This window comes from Grus americana, chromosome 6, assembly GCF_028858705.1.
Source record: "Grus americana isolate bGruAme1 chromosome 6, bGruAme1.mat, whole genome shotgun sequence".
Taxonomy (NCBI): domain Eukaryota; kingdom Metazoa; phylum Chordata; class Aves; order Gruiformes; family Gruidae; genus Grus; species Grus americana.
Window position 1 is genome coordinate 12353030 of NC_072857.1, and position 24808 is coordinate 12377837.

The window sequence follows — 24808 nt, forward strand, 5'->3', positions numbered from 1 at the left end:
CTCGGGGGAAGTGACATTCCGCCGCTCCGCAGGCGCCACAGGAGCTGGTCGTGACCCGGAACGTCCCTCAGCAACGGAGCGAGAGGCCCGGGGATCAGCCGCACCATCCGCAGGGTCCTTCCCGCTCCCGTTTCGCAGCGACGGGAGGACCCACGCCTGCGCAGAGCGCCCTGCCCGCCTCCAAGATGGCGGCGTCGGGGGAGGCGGGGAGGTTCCACCCCGCGGCCCCGCCGTACGCTGAGAGCGGACGGAGGCCGCGGGAGCGCCGCAACATGGCGGCGTCTGGCAGTGGCGGTAGCCGGGCGGATAACGGCTACGGCAGCCAGCAGCCGCGGCGGCGGAAGGGCCCGGGCGCCCTGGCCACGGCCTACCTTGTTATCTACAACGTGGTGATGACGGCGGGGTAAGGAGGCGTGCGGGGGCCGCCGGGCACGGCCGCTCGCGGGGGGTCTCCCTGGCAGGCGCGCGTCACCCGCCTGCGCCCGGGCTCCCCTGGGCGCCCCGCCCGCCTCCCCGGGACAGCGGCCGCCGCCGTTGCTCCGGCCGCCACCACCTTCCCCGGCACCGGGGAAACTTTCCCCGCACCGGCTGCCCTCCGCCTGGCGGGGGGGGGGGGGGGGCGGCCGGGTGCCGCCGCTGCTGCTGCCGCCGCTTCTGCTGCCGCCCCTTACGTCCCCTCTGCCTGCGGCGCCGGGTCGGACTCCCCCCCCCCCCCGCCCCCACGGCGCCACCCGGCTCAGCAGAGCCCGTCCCGTCAGAGGCAGCGCCCCCCGGGAGCGGCGCTCCGCGCGGTGCCCGAACGGCGGCAGCTGGGATCCTGCGAGCGCCGCGTGTGCGTGCAGGCGTGTGCCCTCCCGCCGTGGGTGCGGGTCCCTGTGCCTGCCCCAGTTTTGCCGGTCCGGCTGGCGGCCCCGGCGCTGTCCCGGCCGGTGGAGCGGGGCCGGGCTGGGAGAGGAGTTCCTTTGTGGCGCAGGGAGCTGGACCGGAGGAACTCGCTCGGTCTTTGCTGCCGCTGTGCCCGGTGTCCCCTCGAGTGCCTGCAGCTTGAGCCGAGCCTGCCCGGGTGTCGGACGGAGATGCGCTGCGGTTCCCGTGGTCCCTTGTGCTATCGGTAGTCGGGCCGCACGCTTTCGGTAACCAAAACCCTCTCTTGCTGCCTCTGATGCTGGAGAGGCGTTTCTTGTGCGTGTATGTAAAGCTGCTTTGCTTCTCCGTTGTCTCCATCATGTGCTATGACGATAACCCGGCGCCGATCGGGGTTTGGTGCCGGGGTGTTCCCGGTGCCGGGGTGTTCCCGGTGCGTGTCCCTGGCGCTGCCCCTGCCCGGGCTGCGCGAGGCCTCAGCAGCCCCGGCTCAGCCTGCTCAGCTCCGGGTGAGCCCCTCTGCGGCTCGTCCTCTTCCACGGGCCCCTTCCAAAACTAATTCAGTGGAACAGCGCACACACGTGTTTTCTGGGAACTGCTGGGGTTTATAATTGGCACCTTAATTTGCTCTGCAACTATTTTCTCATCCAGGTGATTGTGTAGATCGCTGTTCTTGCCTCATTATGGCTGTGGTGTGGACTCCAGCACTTTTCAGTAGAGGTGAACCTAAATGCAGGGAATTTATTCGTGGTAGTAGTTCAGAAGACAAAGCTCTTATCCTTTAGAGCCCTGTGAGATCTCCCCACAACCCCTTCAGCTGCTGCCTGCTTTTGGGGGGATTTGAAAGCTGCTGCTTGCAATGTGTGAGCTCCTGGGCCTGCTTGATGCTCTGCTCTGCCCTGCGTAGCAAAATGGGAGACCTGGGCAGTTGGTGCCCACTCGGGTGCGTTGTTAGGCGCAAAAGTAAAAATACTAACAATTGGGGACTCTCAAGGTAAAGGAGAATTTGTTTGTTGGGGTTTTTTTTTAAGAGGCTGTAGAGTCTTATTGGAATCCAGATAAAAATAAAATCATCTTTTGAAAGATTGAGGATATTGGGGTGGGTGGAGAAAAGAGCCTTTAAAATGGATCCTGAATGAGCCTGTTTTCTGCTAGATAAATCCTGGCAGGTGAGGAGTTGGGCAAACAGAATAGTCTCACTATTTTGGGAGATTACTGTAGAATTAATACAGACATGATTTATTTCTGTAAGGCAACTGGATGTGATGATTCCTCCCTTTGCTGGTGACAGCTGCTGCTATTTCAGCTTACAAGGTAGTTACACCTCTGGGGAACCAAGGTAGCTGAGAGGGGAGAGCTCAGTTCTTGCAAGGTGCTCGTAATACCCATTACCCAGTAGGTGTGTTACTGTGAAACAGAAGTGCTAAGCAGATGTATGGCTCCGTATGGTACTTGCAGGGTATTTCACTCAGAGGGGAATGATAATTACCCACCAGTTTGATAAAAAATAATCTCTGTTTAAGAAATTCTTAATTACATGGTGTTAAGAAGGTAACCTCTCTGAGCTCTTTGAAGTAAAAGCATTTGCCTGCTCATTGACCTGCTCATATTTAACCTTTATAAAAGATCTCAAAAACCTGAGAGAGAAATTGCAGTATAAATAGAAAGTTTCTTCAGAGGTCCTGAACTTTTTATCATAGCAGGCAAGTTCCTGAGCATATGAAACTTCTATTTCCTGAGAAGAAAAAATTAAAACAAATCCAAGTGTTAGAATCTCAGAAAAAAATAGCATAAATCTGTGTTTGGTTTTCTATTGTCAGGTAAATCTTGGTCATGATATTACCTGTTTTCCTGATTTATACCAAACCTCCTAGAAGATTCTAGTCTTGGATGGGATGTGGCTTATGGTGCTTTAACATGAGCTGCTCTTTTTTCTGGCTGTGTTTGTGATTAGCTTCCCAAATTGCAGAAATGACCTACCACAGGAGTCCTGTGATCAGGGTTCATACCTCTGTGGTGTCAGTCCCTGAGGGCTCTGACTGATAACTTATTTTCAAATGGATGAGGTTTTTGCTTTTCCCCTGGACACTGCTGAAATTCCACAATATACATCACTGAGCTTGGGGGGGGGGGGGAATCAAACCAAACCTCAGTTAGTTATTCTTTTTAAAAGTCTTCATAATAAGGTAGTTTTCCAGGAGTTGGTTGGCAGAAGCTCAGTGGTTCATATGAAAAGATTGATACACAGCTTGTGGCAGTAATTAATTACCATCCCTGTGTCAGAGTGCTCAGACTTAGCTTTGCAGACAGCACTGCCTTGGAAAGAGAATTGTGAAAAGAAAACACCAAAAATGTGAAGGTGCCCAGATGATGAAGTGATAAGGCACATGGGATTATTTTTTTTTGTGTTCTTTTTGTTTTGTTTTACAAAAAGGTGGCTTTTAAACTGAAGCACGCAACAGCTTTGTTGTCCAATGATCAGGTAGCAGACTAAATGTTCTAAAATCATAGTTGCCTTAGCTATTAGCTTTATTTAAAATGGATCAAGTAACAATTGTAAAATCTTGGCATAATTATTGTATTTACTTTGCATTTATCTTGACTTAGCTAAAGAAAACATTGATTCTAAAAATCAAGGATCTTGTTTCTAATTTTATAATGTAGTGCATGTAGTATATGGATTCCTAGTAGTACAACGGCTTTTGCAGGAGCAAACCAGTAGAAAAAGTGTATATATATCTGTGGACCCCCAAATAAAGCTGCATACACTTAATGTTTGGTTCACATGTTTAAACGGGTGTTTCCTTTCAGAAATGGGACCAACGTGGCACAACAGGGAATAACCAGTCCTGCAGTTGGTTCTCAGCTGTACTTGCTCAGGTCTTTTTGACAGTGGTTCAAAGCGTTCAGATGTACAAAGTATTGCAGCTTTCTTCTCTTGTGTTCAGTCGAACTGTTATTTTCCTGTCGCAGCATGAAGTCATGTAGTCATGCCTGACCTGGCATAGGAAGCTCATTCTGGAGGCATCGATGCAGCATGGAAATGATTTCCTAAAAACCGTGGTGACTGAAATCACTGAATAATGGGGGGGCGGGTGGGGAGGGAGGGCATGCTGTTAGAGTTGAGTGTAAATATTTGATAAGCTGCTTTAAAATGTGATTATGTTTCTTATTTTTAGTCAAGTGCCCTAATTGACTAGTACTTCTGGGTAGAAGTAGCCTATGGTGGTATAAACACTGACTTTCAAAAGGATTTCATGCAACAAGATAGATCTTTATGTAATAGCTTTTGAATTCGCAAGGGTTGGTGTTATCAGTATGGAGCAAATAGTGTTCTGGGCTGTAAGTTTCATTGTCCATGTCTTCAGTGACTAATTGTTAAAAGTCAAAGTAGGCTTCTCCCTTTTCAGGTTCATTCACTGAATCACTTTTCTGTATTCTCTTGCATAAATGATGCAGAACCTCAGTAGGCTTTGCATAAGAAAACACCTTTTTATATTTGTAAGAGAAATAAAGGGAATTAAACTGAGGACCTGAGCATAAACTTTGTTTATCAAGTCTGGGCAACTGAAAGTACAAAAAATTAAATTGTGTGTATGCAGTATTTATTTTCCTTAGTTCGGATTAATCAAAGCGTGTAAGACTGTAGCTTAAAGTTCACAGGCATGGCAGTGGTAATTTAATGAAATGTAACTCCAGCTGGTATATCAGGTAAACTTTAGTGCCCAGGTCAGAGAAAGCTGGAAAAAATAACTTATAGCTTAGCTTCCATGTGACAGCGGTGCCTTTTGCTGGCCTTTTAAACTTCTCACCAAGTTTCTTTTGCAGTTTTCTGTAAAAAGAAATCTTCCTTGCTTTTACCTACTCTATTCCATTTTCTCTAGTTATAGTGATGAGCTATTTAAGAACCACAGAAGCAGGACAGAGGTACTAAAAGTTCAACACAAAGTAGGCACAGCTTTTAATTTTGTATGAATTAATACTTTGGTCTGTACTAAATATTTTTTTGAGGGATAGTAATTTTAATGATAAAAGAGAGATGTGTTCTTTGGGAATGGAAAGTACAGTCTTCCTGAAGTCAGTGATCCAGCAGGGTGGGTGGAGATGAGCAAGGTGCTGCAGCTCCTCTTGGAGCCACGTACTTCAATCGCTCGGTTAAGGTGAGAACAATTTGCAGGCACAACCAAGAACTAGTATCTTGTGCAACCTGAGAAATTGCTCAATTCAGCAAAGTTTCTCAACACACATGGTAGATTAGGAAAAATAGAGAAACTTGACAGATACAAACAGAACAATGTCAACCTGCTCTGATTTACTATTCTAAAACAGAAGCAGCCAGTGTTGCAAGGGAGAGTCATTAACACTCTTACTGGTTTATTCTGCACCGAAATCCAAATACCAAATTAATCTGATTCTTTCTTTGTAAACAGCAATTACTTGGCAAGTGTTTGTTTTTTGGTTTCCCAAGACAGCTTTAACTAAAATAAAAGGCAGGGCTTGTTTCTTATTCCCAATTTCTCTTCCTCACTCCTACTGCTTTTCTTTGGTGCTTGTCTTCTGAGAAGTCCAGGCAGAAATGAAATAGCTTTCTTTCAGTTGTACCAACAAATGTTGTTATGAACACAAACTTGGATGCCAGAGTTACTTATTATTGAAAAATCTGAACTTTACAGTGTATTTCAAACAACTGTTACATATGGGAAAATATTTGTATATACTTCATAATACCTAAGCTAATGTGGTTCTTCTAAGCATTTAGTATGCCGTAAATTAAGGGAACTTCATCTTCTCTGTTACAAAACCACAGCTGCAGATTATTTTTTTCCAAAGGGTAAAAAGCTATTGCACAGTTAGATGACTTTCTACATGTCTACACACACTTCCACTGAGGTGCACTGTTGTTAGAGATGCTTGGTGACTGTTAGCACAAGCATTGTAACAGCACTTCTGGGTTTGGGAGGAGGTGGAGGTAAGTAGGGTGGCATTAAGAGTAGCTGAGGGCTGTCAGTGAAAAGTTCAGGAGCCGCTGGTAAGGATTCCCACTAATTGTTCACCAACCCCTTCTCCCCATGTTTGCCACAAACAATTGGAAATAAAGTTAACTACAGATGCTAATTTCAGATGAAAAAGTGTTTGACCAGGGTGTACTCACCTTAGTTTTGTGGCTTGTCCTAGACTTCACTGAAGAATTTCTGAGGTTGTGGGCAAATGCTGACTCTGGACAGCTGTGGTAGTGAAAGATCTTACTGTGTCAGCCAGGACTGGAGGAAAAATTTTTAGTGTTGCTTCCTAAATTGCCTGAGGGGAAAATCAGCAGGATTAACAGATAACATTTTTTTATAGTATAGTTGCAGTTATATAGGCACTGCTTATGTAGGCCTAGATATATTTGTTGCTTAAAAAGGAAAGCTGGGACAAGCATGGCTATTGCTGCCTTCAAGGCTTTAGCAGGCTCAGTTTTCTTGCAGTTACTTACCCATAACTGTTTCTCATAAAATATATGCTGGCAATTAAGCTGGATGGTCTATCATAAAGTCTAAGGGTTTACTTTGAACCGAAACATTAAAATTAATGCCTTCTGAATCTTAATTATGTCATACTTCTTTAAGTTATGGTATGGTAAGAGGTCTTTGACTAGCAGTAAATGTTTTTTTTTTTTGCTTAAACTAAACAAAATGTGATCCAATCTTATTTAAAATGTCATGAATATCTTTAAATACGGCTCACTGAAAATTAAACTTAGACATTAAAGATATTGTTGGTGCTGAAAGAGGTTTAAATAATGCATAATATTTGACTTTACTTGGATTCTCTGCAAATTTATCAATGTTTTCAGTGTTACAGAGGGTAGGCAAAAAGTCAGTATCTTTAGAACAGCTATGTGCTTGTTGCTTTCACAGTTATTGAAAGAGGGATTAAGGATTTCTTTGTATTTATGCTCTGCTTAATATCTCCTTATCTTGGACTTTTTTCTCTCTTTCAGATGGCTTGTTATTGCAGTTGGTCTAGTTCGAGCATACTTGGCTAAAGGTAGCTACCATAGCCTTTACTATTCAATAGAAAAGCCCCTGAAATTCTTCCAAACTGGAGCTTTGCTTGAGGTAGGTGTAGTCTTCTTCCCTAGAGTTATTAATATTTGCATGAGTGTTTTTCTTTAGGAGAAATAAGGCAGCTTTTGTTGAACAGTGCTTTCTAGGTACTTGTTTTTTCATTAGCATTTATAGAGTGATTTGAAGGCAAACAGAAGAAATACACACCTCACACAAATGCTGGATTTTTCCTTCTAGCAAGTGGTGAGGGAGCTAACTGTCTGCTATCACCTTGAGCATCAGAGCTAAATATTAAGCTTAGTCTTTGAAATACATCTATTGAAAGTTAAGCTCTTGTGATAGAACTAAATGTGTTTCTGAATTGCTTCATTTGAAATGTTAGTGATTTTAATTTTTCTTTTTGTTCTAGATTCTGCACTGTGCATTTGGTAAGCTTGCAAATTTTCAGTTTTATTATTTTTATAGAAGATTGCAGTTTTAGCAATATATTAGCATGAAAAATGTTATGATCTGTGAATTGCCAGATTTAATTCTTGCATAACTTACTAATTTTTGCTTGAAGTACATTCCAATTTTTTACTAAATAATTTGACAAGTTAAATCACAAAAAGAAAAATAGTGTAACGGGTTTTCAATTACTTGACATTCTGTTTTTACCTAGAGTTCCTTCTAATGCTACAAATCTTAGAGCAGTTTATAAATGTTTTATAGTAGATTATTACTCTCTACCTCTGCATCCTATAATCTTCTGTACCAAGCTGTCTTTCCTCAAGAAAAAATATTTCTAGCTGGAAGTAATTTAAATTCTAATAAAAACATTTCATGCAGTAGTACTTGGCCACATCCATAGAGCATAGATATGCGTTGTAAAATTAGGAAGGGGTAACCACCCTTTATCTCAGATTCAGCTGTTTGAAGAGCAAGAATTACTTAAGACTTGACTCGACAATTCTTGCTAGCCTGTACCATGAGGCTGGTTTGTTAGCTGGCTAGCAGGAACTCAATTGTGTGTAAGCGGCCTGGGGTCAGCACCAGTGTCGTGGTTCAGTCAACCTGAAGAACCTCATGTCTGAGTGACAGGACTGGATCTTGTCCACTTTGTTAGTTGTTGCAAGTAGTGAACAGTTTGGTCTCAGCATTTGGGTGGTTGGTTCATAGAATAAATGATGTGTCGCAATCTCTGCAAGATCAAAGCTAATGTGCTATAAAAGGGAGCAGTACCTGTCTGTATACCTTTGCTTAACTCTGAATTTTCTAAACAATCCAGTCTTCACAAAGAGACAGTCTTATGTTCAGGTAGGTGGTCTTATGATTTAAATCATAAATGTTTGAGCTCCTACCTGAATGTTTGCTAGCTACTATTTAAAGAGTAAGATAGGGTTAAGGTTCCTGAAGCTGCAACTACAAACGTGCTATTGTTCACGTATTGTACAAACAATATACATGCTGGAGGGTGTCTCGCTATGGTACAAGTAGGTTCATACTGAATTCCTGTGCAAAAGATTTTAATTTTTTTAAAAACTAAATGTGGCAGTTGGAAAACTTAAAATCATATACATAAATTTGTCAGCAGAGGGCAGTCTAAATCTGTATTTGATAAAGTAGTTCGGACCTTCCTGAATAATTGTTACTCTGAAAATGTTATCTTGTAAAGGACAGTTTGTAGACTGTGCACAGATCATCCCAAGGAATGAATGATTATATATTCAAAGTAATATAAAGACTTCTCAGACTAAACTTCATGTATCATATACTTGCCTGTGGTGCCAAGGTAGTCCTTCCAATACTGTTTTATTTTACTACATCTCAGTTAGTGTTTCTTACCAGAATATACCATATTTACTTTTAAAAAATTTGTCAAAAATTAATAGTGTGAAATTTTTGAAGTCTTATTTAACAAGTGGCAGGAAGGACAAGTTAAATCTCAGAATATGGGACAAAAAAACTTGCAAATAAAATGCTATTTTACCGTCCTAAATCTATAATGCTCTTTTGTTTTCTTAAGCTAAACTTGTGTGCAGATGCCAATGTTTACTAGTACTAAATATAATAAAGAGTGTAAAAAAAAAAATTAATTGGATTATCTTTTCCTCGCACTTTAGAGTATACGTCCACACAAATCAGTGAATAGCAGGAGAGTCCTGTGTTTCGCCTTCCAGGCTGGTGCACAACAGCAAACAAGATGACTGTACCAGCCTGTCTGTGTGCAGACCTAATAATCCTGGCTTGGTTGATTTCAGATGTGGATCCATTTAGCCCATGTTATCCTCAGTCACACAATTTAGTATTAGTGAAGAGAGCCATTAGTAGAATGTTGCAACATTTTATACCATTATATCTCTATCTTTTTGCTTTTCCTAAAAAAGGTTTGTTTTTTTACCAAAACCCCACTTATTTTATTGTAATTGCCCATGGATTTTTTTTTTCTGTTAATGGAAGCACTTGTCAGCTAAATAAAATGAGGTGTTTTTGCACAGCTGGATACACTGCTGCTGTCTGCTGTAGTCCTACTGACTGGTAAAAGTTTCTATGCAAGGAGAAACAGGAAATTTGCAGATTCCTTTGTCCCTGCTAAACTAATTGCTACAGCTAGAGCTGTAATTCTCTGTCAATAGAGGAGCTTATCTGTGACAGATGGCTGTGTGTATCAGCATAACTTTTCTCTCCACATCTTTTCAGTAGAATCTGAAACGTTAGCATCTGTCAGGCAAGTTCTTCAAAATATGAAGATTGATAGGGGAATGTCTCCACCAAGCATGCTTGAGAACAGAACTTTGGCATGTGGCAAAGATTTAAAAAATGGAGAGCTCTGCATGAAGAGAGGAGGTGACATGTAGCCTAGAGATCAGGAGGAGGGACTGAAGGGCAGGCAAATGGAAAGTGAATGTGCAATTCCTTGACTTGTGTAGCAGACAGAATCCAAGTGTATGAATGGCATTGATAGCATGGAAGAGCTTCTGCCTGGAGGAACTTGGTATGGAAGGAGGTGATAGGAGCCACCAAAATGAAGAAGCAATAGTAGTACAGGGAGTTTGTGAAGGGAATGGAGAAGAGAAGCAAGAAGGCTTTGGTGACTGCAGGTTCAGCCTACAGAATCACTACATACCAGCCTCCTGCCATAGCAATGCTTACTGGTAAGCCAATGTCAGCACTGGTTGACTTTGCTTTAGCCTGCTCAGTTAGGGGGGATATGAGGGCCCCACCTGTAAGCTATGCATACAGACTGTTCTCAGTCAGGAACTTGCTGGGAGAGGGGAGGCACTTGCTAGGAGTTGGAGGATTTCCTGCTGGAGATGGGAGGCTTAGTCCAGGATCTGGAAGAGGTCTGGGCATGGCTTACTTGCTGCTTGGTTCTGGTCCTGAGCCCTCTGTCAAGCACTGCTCTAGCACCTGCAGTGCTGGAGAAGGGGTGACATGTTTTTAAAAATACCAAGTTTAAAATTGTCTGTTGGGTACCTTTCCAATGCATTGAGTAAATAATTAGAGGCAAGTAAAATTTGCATAAATGGTAGCTGGTGAGTTGCTTATTTTGATCTCCTGTTTTTAGCATAGATTGGCATTGTCTTGGCTGTAATGAAAAGCCTTGTTTGTCTTACTTGTGAGATAATCTTGGATGGTTCCTACGCGATCTTTTTGGCTTATTTATAGATTCCTTTGCAACAATGTTAGTTTATCTTGCTTAGGAAGGGATGATCTAAATTATGTAAAAGAAAAGGTCTGTTATATCATAGGAGTGAGCCTTTAATGAGTACGGATCATGGAATTTTATAGCATCCCTTTTTATGTCTGAGTAACAGAAATTCTGCCCTGAGATTTTACAACAGGAATTAGATTACAAACAGTATGTGATAAAACTGAAGAGAAATGTGTTTGTAGGATTTTTCCCTCTTTCTGCTCTGAAAGAAAACTAATACAATGACTGTGTGACTGAAAGTAATTCTAATGAAACTTGCTTTTGGCTTTTCTTACTCTTTCTTCCTCTTCTACTTTCCAGTTTGGTCTTTACATCTTTCTGAGGCTGTTGTGTTGCTTGCTGTGACTTGCATTAGTTTTAGAAGCACTTTTTACTGTGTATTAGGGGCTATAACAGCTCTTCCATTTGTCTTCCTTGTGCTATTGGAAGAAAATAAAACTTTGTGCTGTGAAGTTTAGAAATGTTGTGTAATTTTGCAGTCTAAAACTATTCCTGCTCTGCCAGGGTGGATAGGATAGTGGCAGTTTAACCAGCAGCTCAGAACTTGCTTAGAAGAAACAGTGAAATCTGCTTCTTTGAGAAAATCTATAAAATGTTTCTGTATCTACCAGTGCATCAGCTGTTCCTGGGGTTTTGGTTTGTGTTGTTTGGTTGGTTGGGTTTTTTTAAAAGTTGTATTCCCAGGAAGGAATTACAAATGTTCTATCTATCCGAATATGGGCTATATCAGTGTTTATTCAAAGTAATTATACTTTTTGCTTGCTGTTTTTTAGGATATACTGTGCAAAACATCTTTATTGTTTTTACTTTTTAAATCACAGGAATGAAGAATATCTTGGAGATTTTAATCAAACAGGGTTTATTTGAAAGACTGTCCCAAAAGCTATTTGATTGAAGTTACCTCATGTTATTCAGCTGTTGTGTATTAAGGAATGTGCTATGATTGCAGCAAGACCAATTGCTTTTATTTGCATTTTGATGCACGAAGTCTTGTCAGGGGATTGCATTGCACTAGGCTATATAAACACACCACAGGACAGCCTTCATACTATCAAATTAAAAAACTAAATGCTTTCCTTCCAAAACTTTCAAATAACTGAATTTAGCTATGTTTTATTTCCCCACCTCACACCCTGATAGTCAGGAACATTTACTAATTGCAAAATATCTTCCAGGCATTGTTCCTTCTTCTGTTGTTCTGACTGCTTTCCAAGTGATGTCAAGGGTTTTCCTGACGTGGGCAGTAACACATAGTGTAAAAGAGGTAAGTTAAGCTACAAAATAGATAGAAAAACTAATGATCCATGGTGAAAAGCAAGTGTTGATTGCTGTCTTATTTTCCTTAAAATGACTTCTGTTTGTATCTTGATGTGAGATTGTTTATGTGAATTTCTGTGGATCAAAAGAAATAAAAATTGAAATATAACTGAAAGTTAAAAAAAAATAACTGAAAGTTAAAGAGGTTCCAGTGTGTAATGTGGAACCCAGAATTTGGGACAGCATTCTAGTATTGATCTCACTAGTGCCATAATTAATAGCAAAATCTCCTCATTGCCCCTTCTTTCATACGCAACTTGCTTTCTTTACCATGGCACGTGGAAGCTCCCCCTCAGCTGTTTGTGCACAGCAGTGCCTGGATGTTCTCCACTACCACTTCCCAGGATAATCTTCCCTCTGTCCTTCGTTTTTCTTACATTCACGCATAGGTGGGTTTTGGGGCCTGTGTGGTTTTTTTTCTCATTGCTTACCACACCAAATATTGCTGTACTTTATACAAATCTCTGCAGAATCTTTTGGAAGCAATCTTATTTGAAAATTATTCCTGACAGTTATTTTAAAATCTATACATGCTTTAATTGAGACAGATCGTGCTTACTGACTTTCATGTCAGTAGCCCAGATATGACACATCTGTGCTGTTACTTTAGCCAGCAAATCTTACTGGTTTTCTGCTCATGAAAGAAATAAATTACTCTTGATGCCAGTGTCAGCATGGTTTCCTGAAATAAGTGATGGTCATCTAGTGTCATTATATGCATAAGATCTTTGTGACTTGACAAGGAGAATGTCTTAAGGAGCTTGTCTCATTACCAAGTCTTCAGGGAAGCTGCTTTTTCCTCCTTACTCCAAATCTGTTATCAGAGCATCCATCTACATGTAGAATAATATAAGTCACTGTAGTTCCTAATAATTTATAGCCCTTTCTGATATTATAATGCTTGTTCATGCAAAGCCTTAGTTTCATGCTGTTTAAAGTGGAGGAATGTTATTTTTCCTCAACAAACTCGAAATCTTATCTTCAAACTTATCTTCTGTATGGATTTCACTTTTGGTGCAAATAAATGTACTCCAGTCTCTGTTAATTAACTGGAGATAAATACTAGATTTTGAACAAAAAAGCTTTGTAATCCTAAGACATTAGATTTTAGATACATATACAAAATAGTTTTAAAGAAATATGCCTGTAGTTTTGCTCATTACCTGTATAATGTTGGGGTATCTGGTGCTCCCTAAAGAACAGCTATAATCTGTTTTTATGAATTGCCTCCTGGTTTTGAAGTAACCGAAATGTTAAAGGTTGGATTGCATGGATAAGAATTATTCCATGTGTTGTCTGTTAGACATCAAAGGGAAGTCTGTAAAATGATTGTGGGTTAGGTTTTTTGAAACTTATGCCCACATTCTCACCAGAGAAAACCAGCAAAATGGAAGAAAATGCGAGCAACAAGTTCAGCCTAACATTCAATTTTTAACAAGGATTTCTTTAACAAGCATTCTTTCAACAATAGTACATTCAGGTTTTGCCTCACGTTTGTGTGGTCTTTTGGTTAAAGTCTTGGGAGAGACTGTATTATGTGTTACTTTTTAATGTCTTGGAAAGTGGGCATAAGAATGGTAAGGATGAGAAATCCTGTGATGAGTTTTTCACCTGTGACTTAGAGCAAATAAATCAAATGAAGAGGCTGTATTCTGACCCCTGCCCTTCCCCCAAGCAGAGAGCATGCAGTCTCACCTGGGGAGATGTATTGAAAGTGTCACAAGTGTTCTACTTTTTCTAAAGGGCTGTCTGCACAAGTGAGCTCCATGGTGAAGTCCAGGATTAAATTCTCACACAGCTTTATGGAACTTGTAAGCTATGCAGTTGCATGATGAGGTTCTTGTAAAATAAAACGCAGTTTTCCTCTTTAACTTTTTGAGTGAGACTTGTTCAGTATCTTGCTTTTCCAGACTGTTTTAATATATAATATAGTTAAAAGAAGAAACATCTGTATTGCATCCCTCCTTTCTGTCAGAATACTCTTCTAGATATGTGATGTGATTTGAAGCATGCTTCTTGCCACTAACATGTTTGTGCTTTTTGTTGAATTTAGTGCTGATGTGTTGTTAAATTCAATATGAAAGTATTTACAATAAATGTTAAAGCATGGCAAATGTTAAAGTACCGCACACTTCTTTGGGTAGCAATGAGATTCCCCTTACCTGCACCATATGAGTAGCTGTAGGCTTAGTGGAGGAGGGCCTGGCATGTAATACAGTACTTGTATTAGTTTTGTCATTACATCGGAAAGGAATTGGTTTGGTGAATTTTACAGTTTCTCCTACATAGGAGGGAGGAGAATGAGCAGACTGGTGTGAAATGCTAGAATTAATTAGGCATAGGAGAATAGAAAGTGCCCTTCAGTTCAAAGTTGTCTTTTTGAATTTGTGTGAACAGTGAGATCATCTGGTGACATCATGGCAGGCCTTTGTAGAGTTCTGTTCTGATAAATAATTCTGCACCTGGTTCTGATGGATAATTAAAAAATGGTGTCAGCAGTGATTTAATGCTTATCTAATTGGGTGCAGTTACAGACAAGTTGCAGATAAGTATAGTGTGTATATTTGGATGAACCTTTATAGAACAGTCAGTCAAAAGGAGTGGTGTGAAGACGACATGTACAGCATATTGAGCTGCAGGTGTGAATTGATGTCCAGCAGTAAAGCATAATTAAAGTGGGAAGATCAACTTAATTTATGATATTTAAGACTAAGTTGTAGTAAAAGAAGTCCATGATGGAAAGTTCAGAACTCTAAATGGGTGAGTGCAGTTTAAAAACCTGATTCATCACTGCTTTACATCTATGTAAAATTTGAGTAATACTGTGTAACACAAATGTCTGTCAGGCCCTTTGTGCCTACTGTGAAGCTTCCTTTTTTTTTTTTTTTTAATTGATGTACCAGAGAACCAGTGCTCTGGAGGAAGACTTGCTCTTTTATCATTACAGTTGCAGAGTGCTGCTGGTTTTACTCTTCTGCACTGGATGGCTTAATTATGTGTTTAACTGAATTTTTCTGCAAATAATTTGTCAAACTGTTACTATTAATGTGGAGAAATCTATAGAATTTCCCTTTTCATGCATAAGGAGAACAGTAAAAACCTCTCAGGCTTTATTTTGTCGATTCCCAATTCTCATCTTTGCATCTTAAAAGGCTCTGGGATTCTCTAATATTTTAACAAACATTGTCTGCTATTTATAGTATTGAAGATAAGCTAAAATATATTCAGGACACTCCTTGATGATAAATTGGTCTGAAACACATGCCAAAGAATGATGTGTGTGGTATGATTGACCTTTAAGGCAGTTGGACGACTAAGTTGTAAAGTTTAAAATGTGCTTTGACTTTGTCTTAACGTCTCCTTCAAAGACTGGCATGAAAAAGTAGAGGAAGAGAAATTCAGTTCTGAGGGCAGCATTGGGCTTAGTGGTTTGTTAAGGGTCTACTGTTTATTTGCTGTACTATCCCCCTTAACCTCAACTTGGAAGAGGAACGATACAAATGTAGCATTAGCAGTGTCTAAATGAGTAAGAGTCTTGAGAGACTGTTTTGTAAATCAGTTCCCAGGGGTTTGATAATGTGCATGTCTGACATCTTTATTTGAAGTACTGAAAAATTGTGAGTCCTCAAAGAGATGTTCCAGCAGTGACAGACGTCTGACAGATCTGTTAGTAAGAAGCGTACTTTTTAATGATGAGCTGTGGAATGTAGTTCAAATATGATGATAAAATGCACAGTAGTCTTCTGCTCCTTACTGCACAGAATGGAGCTATTTGAAAACCGCATCGGTCACTCTTTTATCAAAAGCACCACCAATTTCCAGTATTTATTTCTTCCTTAAATATTTTTTTTCTTCCTTAAATAGGGACACAAGCTATAAAGGCACAATCAGTGATTCTTTAAGTGACCTTAACAGGGTTGTGTGTGTGTGTTTTATAATGGTGCAAACCATTTTAATAACTTCCAAACACAGTTCTAATATTAAAGTAGATGGGAAAGACTAGACCTGAGAAGGCAGTGTTACAGAAGTCCTGTGATAGAACTGGATTGTAACTACTAGATTTTCTACTTCTACAGGTATCATTCACTGTTAGCTTCACAGTTTCTTGTCCTCGCTCGTGTCCTTGGGTGCTACTTCAAGCTACAAATTTTTGTTTCTTGGTTTTACTGACTTCTGTAGTTAATGAAAGAAGTGGGGTTTCAAAGTACAGGTTGAAGTCTGTGATGCATAGGTTTAGATGAACTCACTAAGCTGCTACTCCTGATTTGACCAGAAGATGCAGCTCTGGAGTGCTTGTGAAGCATGTTGCTCCTTAGGAACCGCAGCATCTGTGAAGTGCTGTTAACTTTTCCAGATTGAGAGCTAAGTCTTGATTATAAAGCAGACCCCAAACAAGATTAAGATCCTGTAGCAATGTGAAAATAGATTTGGTCTTGTCTCTGAAAATCTTCAGATAAGTTTTGGATTTTGTTCTTACATGGTGATGTAAGAGAGATTAAAATATAAGCAAATTATTAGTTTCATGTAGAAAAAGGACAAGGTGCATTTGCTGCAAAATGCAAGGAGAGTGACTTGAAATGCTATACACAGCAGAATATAGATTAACAGCAGCTCTACATTCCAAGATATCCCATGATTTCTGTATAAATTATTCTGGGTTTTGTAGTCTGTAACAAAGTTGTTTATGGGTAATCCTCATGAGCATTTTTACATGCAAATATATGATCAGTCCCCTCCTATTAAAAGGTTTCTGATTGCCCATATATTTTCTTGTTCCTTCTTCTGTTTGTACATGCACTTTGCACAAGATGAGTAGGGTATACTACCCATACCTACTGACTTCCTTTTCCCTTTTTTTCAAGAGTTGGAGGAAAAAAGAAAATGCAGGCCCTTGTGGTTGAGCTCTCTTTGTTCCCACAATCCACTGAATTTGGGCTCAAGGTACTCATACAGCTGAGAATTCTGTTGAAGGGGAGGGAAGGAGTGGGAGGGCTGCATAAAAATCATGTTTGTGCTCTCAAGAGTTTGTAGTGCAGGTGTGTGACCCCATATACTACTTGATCAGTGTTATTCCATCTGAAACTTAAACCTCATAATTATGCTCCCAAATCTAATAAATCTAGTAATTCATTTTAAAATATGTGCTTTTGAAGATTAACCTTCAAGATATGAAGAGAGTAAAAGCTAGTTTAGTGATGTGTGTCTGAAATAAAATCTCTTAAGAGGTGTAAAGCAGTGAAATAGAATAATGCCTTGAGTGTAACATTAGAGGAACTATGCTGGATACAATAAGCAGAAAAAGGAGCAAGAAACAGTGAAGCGGGTAGCTGTCAAGCTTACCTGAGGTGAGACAATCTGAGCTTCTGTTTCTTCTCTCCTCCCAGCCTATGTCTTGGTGTTAGCTGTTCTGCCTCTGCTCAAAATTAGGACTGTTTCTCATCTGTAGAGAGAGGAAAACAGTGTTTCTACTCGGAAGTAGCATGGACTAGGATCAGAATATAAAGTCTAAACCAGATATTGAGTGTTAGACTAATGTGTTAGCATCCTTTCCACTTGCTGTGCTAGGAAGCAATCATAGGACTGAAATAAAAGCTGGTACTGTATAGGAATGGGAAGAGTTAGGAGTTGTTCTCAGCATTTCAGGGATTTCTTGTACTAATTTACCTTGCATAGAATGGGAGATCTTAAGTTATGTGATCACCAAGCAGAGCTGTTCTTAAGCAACTTGAAAAATATGGAGCATGATAAGAAGGGTTTTTTACTGTTTTTGCTTTTAAGCTCATTCTTGGAGTCTGTTCTCTAAAATGATGCGGTAAAGCAACCCATGGGAATTGATTTCTTTGAGGTTTTCTTGGGTCTGGTGAGTAATTAGTAACGCTTGAATTCATATTGAGCTTTTTTTCTTTCTTACAGGTACAAACTGAAGATAGTGTCCTGCTGTTTGTGGTGGCCTGGACAATCACTGAGATAATTCGTTATTCTTTTTATACGTTTAGCTTGTTAAACCATCTGCCTTATCTCATCAAATGGGCCAGGTAGGTGGCATAATAGAAATTGTAGCCTTAAAGCACTGAATTGACAGGGATATTTATCTTAGAAATAGTTGCAGTACAAAAATTAGATTCTACCTTGAGGGAGTTGCCCTGTTGGTGAATGTGACTTCCTCACTTGTTTCCAGCTGATTTCAGGTTAAAAAAAAACCTGTTACACTGTAAGCTCGAAGAGTAGTTTGTCAGAACTCAGTCCCATTGACAAAATGATTGTGTTTATCAGAAACTGACATTTAACAGTAAGGGGTAACAGTAAGTAAACTGACATTTAACAGTAACCCTTGAATTCAAGGATAGTACTTGGAACAGTCTGTAAGGTCATTGATTAATATCGACTGTGTTTGATGCCATTTTAAGTAATATAATGACTTCTACCAAAGAGTTCAGAAATGAAAGTAACTCTGTGTGTGTGAGAATAATTTTAAAGACTTTTCAGATTCTCAGAGGTAATCTTTAAATAATTCAAACTGATTGCTGATTTCAATACTTATCTTGCAATAATGTTCACACCTTGCCATGCTCTAATCAAATAAGAGCTAAGGGAAATACTGAGTTGAGAATTTAAAATTTGAATATCCATATTAGCATTTAACAAACGCTTTGCCAGAGTTTGTCATAACTTTTAATCCGTTCTGTAAATGTTTTTTGTTCTAGATACACTTTGTTTATAGTATTGTATCCAATGGGAGTCTCAGGCGAATTACTCACAATATATGCTGCGTTACCCTTCGTGAGGCAGTCTGGCTTGTATTCCATTAGTTTACCTAACAAGTACAATTTTTCTTTTGACTACTATACGTTCCTGATCCTGGTTATGATCTCTTACATTCCAAGTAAGTATGAGTTTGTCAGTGTTGGGGTTTTTTTAATATTAAAAGCTGTAACAGGAAAAGCTAATAATTGTGGGATTGATATTACTAATTTTGCAAAATTAATTTTGAAAATTATCTAAAGAAAAGAGAGTTAAAACTGCAAGGATTGCTTTCTACCAACACCTGCAAAACCAGGAATATATGTTTTTTCTCTTACACTTGGAATATGAAATAACTGTAGTGGTACTTGGGAAATGTTGATTTCTTCATATTTCCCCCACACACACACTTAGACTTTTAGGAGAACGAAGTTCAAACCAGCTTCTTAAAATTTAGTTCTTTTATCAGGAATAAGAACACTGCTTTTGCATTAGTGGGTAGGGAACCGTTTCTGTTGAATAAATTTGAATTGTGACAGTCTCTGGTTGATGTTGCTGTAGATGGAATGAAGATTTGGCTTTGCTGCTTTGAAATGGGGAATAGGAACACAGAAGCCTTTAGGAAATTTAAATGTGCAAAGAAAGTCTAACATGCAGAATACTATAGTGATGATGTTGCTCCTGTTAGCTATCTCTGCAGCTGTCTTTATATGAACGTTGTTGTTTGTGCAGAATGATAAAACAAAGATTTAAATTTCAGTAGTGTGGCTGTCCCTATAACAAGCATTTAGACTTTCTGTGAACCATCTTGTAATTATGACATCAAGGTTTTGTAAGTTTTTCCAGCTGTTCTTAAAAAAACACTTTTCATGGATTTGTTTCTCTGTGTTCCCCTCCTCCAAAAATGATGGTTACTAACTTCAAGCAGCCAGAATAATATCTTTTGGTTTAATCAAAATAACCATAAGTATTAATTACTTTTTGTGCAGTAGCGAGATCACAGTTGACAGGTCATGTGGAAGAGAACCCGCATTGAACCCAAGTAACACTTTTAGCCCACTTTCTCCATTAAAATGCTGTCTCTTAAATGAGGTATTTTCTGTGATTCGTTATCATTTGCTGGATCTATAACTAGAATGCAGAGGGGTTTATTATTTTTTATTATTATTATTGTGAATTGGTACCTTAACTCTGAGGAGCTAACTCGTGATAGTTGCATCTTACCATTTACCTCACTTTCTATCTCTAATTTACTACTTGTCTGTCAAAATTGACATCTTGCTAGAAAAGATGTCATTAAATTCTTTGCATAGTAATGGGGATCCATTATTAAACTTCTAATGGAGAAACCACGTGGCTCTGTATTCTGTTATGTCTCTGGACAGCTGTATTCAGTCCTTAACACTGGTGGAGGGATTTGGGATATGGGGCAAACAATCAGGAAATTAAATACAAGGTAAAGAAAGCCAAAAGAAAAAATATTTACTTGAAAAAAAAAAAAATAGTACGCAAATTAAATAGAGTTTGGCCTATGTTTATGACGTACACTCTGCATGTGTAACTGATATAATTTAGGCTGTTACTGACATTGTTTAATTTTTATATGGTTCACAAAGGTTTAGTCTCATGGCAATTCTAGCTTTTGCTGTTTATGTATATGTATGTTTTCCATCCCCTACTTTGTTGTTCTGCAAGCATACTGTGTAATGTAGTCTTAGAAATAGGAGAAAAAGCTTTGCATGGAAGATAGAAGTGATGATAGAGGCACTAGTTTATATAGACTTCCTTAGATCCTGAAAAAGTGACACTAGAATTACAAGAAATGAAACAAATCTGCCAATTTCATTCTTTCAGAAGGACTTTTTCCTCCCTGCAATATATTTACTTTCTACTGCGTGTGTGCAGTTCAGGAAACTTCTGTCATCCTGCTTGTACATGCAGAGTTAAAGAAGGCATTTTGCATTTAATTAAAAATGTGATTGCTCTAGCAAAAAATAAATAGTACCTGAAGCCTGAGGACATTATCACTTATTCTCTTTAAAGAATAAAAGGCAATCGATTACTTGAGTGGAAAGTGGATAAGCATGTTTTCTTTTAATAAGTAATTTGTGATCTTGAGCTTGTGACTGTGCATCTTACATTGACACATAAGCCACACCTCATGCTTTATTTACTTAAGTCTGTTTTCTCTTCAGTCTTTCCTCAGCTGTATTTTCATATGCTACATCAGAGGCGAAAGGTACTCTCCCACACTGAAGAACACAAGAAGTCGGAGTAATTTGAACTATTTTTCAGAACTTTTCAAACATCAAAATGCTGCAGATTTTCAATACCCAGCACGTTTATAAAGAATATACCTGGATAAAATGTCAGACGTAAAAGACCAATAATTTAGCAAGAATAACCAATAAATCTGATTTCACTGAAATTCCACAATGTAAAACATTGAAATAATTTTCAGCTTGCAGTGCTTCAGAAAACTTTTAAACTTATATGGCTTGGCAGTTAGCCTTTTCCTTAAATGATGTGCTAAATGGTTTTCATTTATTACTAAATGCCTGAAGGTTGCAGTATGAGTGATGAAGTTGTACCCACTAATTGCTTGAATTGGGATTATATTACTGATACCTCTTTTTTTTAAATGCTTGACTGCATGCCAGAAACTGTATGTATTGCTGTGAAAGCAAACAATATGCTCTGGAATACTTTAGGATTTTGTTAGAGACTCCAGTGGACAACGTAATCCGGGCAAAGTGTTTGAATTTAGAAAGGTAGGTTTTCTATTTAAAAGGTGATGGGAACAAGAACAGGAAACTAATTATAAGAAATGAGGGGAATGTGGTTCTTTAGGAATTTAAACAGTAGGGTGTCTGACCAGAGTGTGTTCTCTGAAGATCTTGTTTAAGCTGATTACTCAAATGCTAATGTTAATTCAGAGGCTAAAATGTTTATCTGAAATATTAAAACTCCTTTACTGCATCCCTGGATACTTTTTTAATATATTAAAAAAAAAACCCAAAACCTGACTGTAATATTTCTAGTGATGTCAGTAGTGAGTCTAAACAATAGAAGGAGGCAGGTCACCCAGAAACCGGTGCAGTTCTTCCTTTTTTACTTTAAATAATCATCTCTAATCACTGTCCACTGTCTCAGTGGTATTCATGTTTCAGTGTTGAGGACTATTTGGTCTGCTGTGGAATCATCTGAAGGCCTTGTTCCTCAACCTAATTTTTCTCAAGTGACTAATGTGTATCACTCTGGCGCATCCAAGCAGGCAGTTCCAGGCACTCAGCTTCTGAAATGTTGCAAATTCATAAGCTTCTTCTTTGAAAGCAGATTATCTCACACGTTGCATGCTGCTTTTGCAGATTGGACAAGCCTTCCCTCATCTGCTCTTTTGAAAGAGCAGAAGACCATAGAAAGTTAAATTTTCTTAGGTGCTTTCTCTGGCTTCTCAGGCTAAGCCTTTCCTTGGGAAGGTAAAAGAGGAAATGAAAGAACTGAGAAAACCTTGTGGCAAGGTGTAATGCACTAATGCTGTGTGAGCAGTACCCCAAGTTATGAACAGACTGTTGGGGGGGCGGGGGGGATGGAAGGGACCAAGGGAGCAGGGAAGTGAACAGATATCCAAGCAAAGGCAAAAGGAAATGTAGGTTATGGTCTGTGCTCTTGATAGTTGAATAGTCCTGTCTTGATCCAGTCAGAGCCACTAGACAACACCACAAGGGCTTCTCTGGCTTCCCTCTTGTAACATGATGATTTAGTGCATAAATGAGGTGTGACCACTTCTGTGGTAGCTGCAATACTAATCTCATGCTGTGCCTACCAGCACCTCCTCCTGGACGGGGCCCGTATCTTTGTCCCAGTTACTGGTGCTTGATGCGTTGTAGCTCACATAGCCAGTGAGTACTGAGGGCACAGGCTCTCTGTTCTAGCACTTGGGGAGAGCTGGATTTACAATTATTTTGGTTTGTTTGTCAGAGCTATATTTAAAACTGTATTCTTCAGTAATTTCCTTTGGCTCCATCAAAAAGTCTGACTGAATTTTCCTAGCGCTCAGTAACAGTATAATACCTTTCCTGTTCAACACAAACAGGACTATTGTAAGCAGGGAGAGGGTAAGAGACAATAATGACTTTTGCTTCTATTTTAAACCTTTTAGAGACAGCTGTTGGCTGTAATAAAAAATGCTATGGCCATATACACTCTGAGTGGTTTGGCATTCAAGGATGCAACGATTTCAATTCACTTCTCCATCAGGTGCTTTGTTGTAGTGATCTGAGAGATGTTGCATTACGCTTTTGAACAGTGAGTTCAGTGTAAACTTCCACCTCTGAACAAAACATCTCCTTTTGCTTATACTTGCTATCAAGAGTGTCAGTATTTCTGAAGGATGTCATCTAGAGGATCTGATTTCCTCACGTACTCAGGTTACTGGATATTGTTGATGCTCAGCTCCTGAATTTTTCTTGATTGAATTTCTGTGCCCAAATAAAAGATTTGGTTTCAAATTTGTTGGCCCAATTTGGGGAAAGAAATGGCTGTGTAGTATTCCTATATGAAACAAAGTCATAGCTCTGTTGATGAGAAAGATGTAGTACGGATCTGTATGAGATAGCATTGGCACTGTGTTAAAGCAAAGAGAGCTGCCATTAGGGAGAAGGCTTGTACAACCAACGTCGTTACTGAATAAGCTTTATTGTGGAATATTTAATTGCAAATATTAATTTACCACACAAATGCAAATAAACTACAGTCTTTTAAAAGTGAGTTACTTTTAAAAGAAATAGAAATTGCTTTGGTAGTAAGAAATCTTATCAGCAAAGTTGATTTAAAAATTATATTCTGAAGTAGGAACATGCAGTTGTTATGTACAAGAATTCTAGCACTTCAGCTTGCAGTGCTCTTTCAGGTTTAGCTTCCATGGAAATCACTAGAAAGTGATCTTGATTAAGAACTGTAGTGCAGTGCCCTAATACTGTTTGGGTTTTTCCCTAATACTGACTTGGGTCACACGTGCGGGGTTTTTCCTCCTCATAAGAACAAGTTTCCCCTCATCTGTCACTGAAATTGTAATGTGGTTTGTGAACTTTATAATAGAAGCTTTGATTAGTACTCTTTGTCACAGATCTAGAGAGTTGGGTTTTTTTCCCCACAGACTATTTACTTGGCTTGCATGTTTTCCATCAGCATCACCAAACTTCTGCAGCAGACAGGTTTTCTGCTTTGGTAGTCTTTGTGTTGTGTGCACTAACTCAGTCGACAGTACTTTATGTTCTACCATGCCAGCTCTGTCCAAGTTAGTCATTACCCTCTAAAAGACCAAGGTTCTTATCAGTGTATAGTTTACAACTGGATTTGTAGAAATGTTCATATTGTAAATTACAGTAAGATGCAGGTTACAGTGCAGGTAAATTGTAATTTTTTACAATGTGATGTTTCTATCAAAGTGGGTTTTTTATTTATCAGTAGAAAGGTTGGCATTTGTGTGGACCAATCTGCAGTGTCATCTTAAAACCTATCTTTCAGCTTAAAATTTTCATGAGTATACATCAAATCATACATTTTGATGTATATTTATGTCAGTGAAATTTGGGTGCAAACTATATACAGTCATTTTTGTATTTTTTTCTATGTTGTGAAGAATAAAATTGTAATTTTATAAGTCTGATTCACTAAGGTTATCATAAGTTAAATGTATTTTTTTGTATATTTAGGAATCTGATATTACCTGGAGCTCTGAAAGATAAAGACTAGACCTTTTTATGCATGTTTGGAAGATATTTCTACTTGATAATGCAGTTAAATGGTTTGTATGCTAAAATACTAGTCCGTGTTGTTGCCTTGTGAAATTGATTCTGTGCTCTCTGCCTGGATTTGGCCTACTGATCAGTGATACTAATTGCTATAATCCAAATAAAATAATTCTGAACAAAATACGTTGCATTGTTACTGTTTAAGGAACAAAAGCAGATACTTTATAAATGTGAATTAAGGCTGTAATTTTATTCATTTGTATATAATATGTACCTTGCAATTTACAAGATTTTTTGGCATACATAACTTTTGAGCTCAAAAGAATTAAGCAACTTGATACTGTTACGAATGCTCGTTACAAGTGCTCTGCTTTTCACTTTTAAAA

The 24808-nt window shown here is 39.2% G+C and overlaps 1 protein-coding gene and 1 long non-coding RNA gene across 6 annotated transcripts in view; one reads left to right on the forward strand and one right to left on the reverse strand.

Annotated features, from left to right (window-relative positions):
* The first annotated feature begins 179 nt into the window (after positions 1-179).
* HACD2 (3-hydroxyacyl-CoA dehydratase 2) lies at positions 180-24603 on the forward strand. 5 transcript variants are annotated; one of them, XR_008577721.1, is made up of 8 exons: positions 180-403; positions 6848-6965; positions 7324-7342; positions 11784-11872; positions 17839-17960; positions 18630-18808; positions 20862-21437; positions 24384-24603. XR_008577721.1 is itself a non-coding variant. In XM_054830583.1 (7 exons), exons 1-7 carry the CDS (start codon positions 186-188, stop codon positions 20942-20944), a joined length of 828 nt encoding a protein of 275 aa, XP_054686558.1. In that variant the 5' UTR covers positions 180-185; the 3' UTR covers positions 20945-24603. The 5 variants fall into 5 exon arrangements, 4 of the variants coding, with proteins under 4 accessions (XP_054686558.1, XP_054686562.1, XP_054686559.1 ...); XM_054830583.1 differs by having other exon boundaries at positions 20862-24603; XM_054830584.1 differs by lacking the exon at positions 180-403 and adding an exon at positions 788-1133 and having other exon boundaries at positions 20862-24603.
* LOC129208228 (uncharacterized) overlaps positions 3212-24808 on the reverse strand; it is a 29678-nt gene continuing 8081 nt past the window's right edge. The window contains exons 4-6 of the long non-coding RNA XR_008577722.1: positions 17266-17365; positions 6017-6162; positions 3212-3940 (exon numbers count right to left, since the gene is read on the reverse strand). This is a non-coding gene — a long non-coding RNA (uncharacterized LOC129208228). The remainder of the gene's footprint in view (positions 3941-6016; positions 6163-17265; positions 17366-24808) is intronic.

Coding starts and splice junctions, on each gene's coding strand:
- HACD2 (XM_054830583.1), top strand. CDS start 186: ATGGCGGCGTCGGGGGAGGCGGGGAGGTTCCACCCCGCGGCCCCGCCG. Junction 404..6,847: donor AACGTGGTGATGACGGCGGG/GTAAGGAGGCGT, acceptor TCTCTCTTTCAG/ATGGCTTGTTATTGCAGTTG. Junction 17,961..18,629: donor TATCTCATCAAATGGGCCAG/GTAGGTGGCATA, acceptor TTTTTGTTCTAG/ATACACTTTGTTTATAGTAT.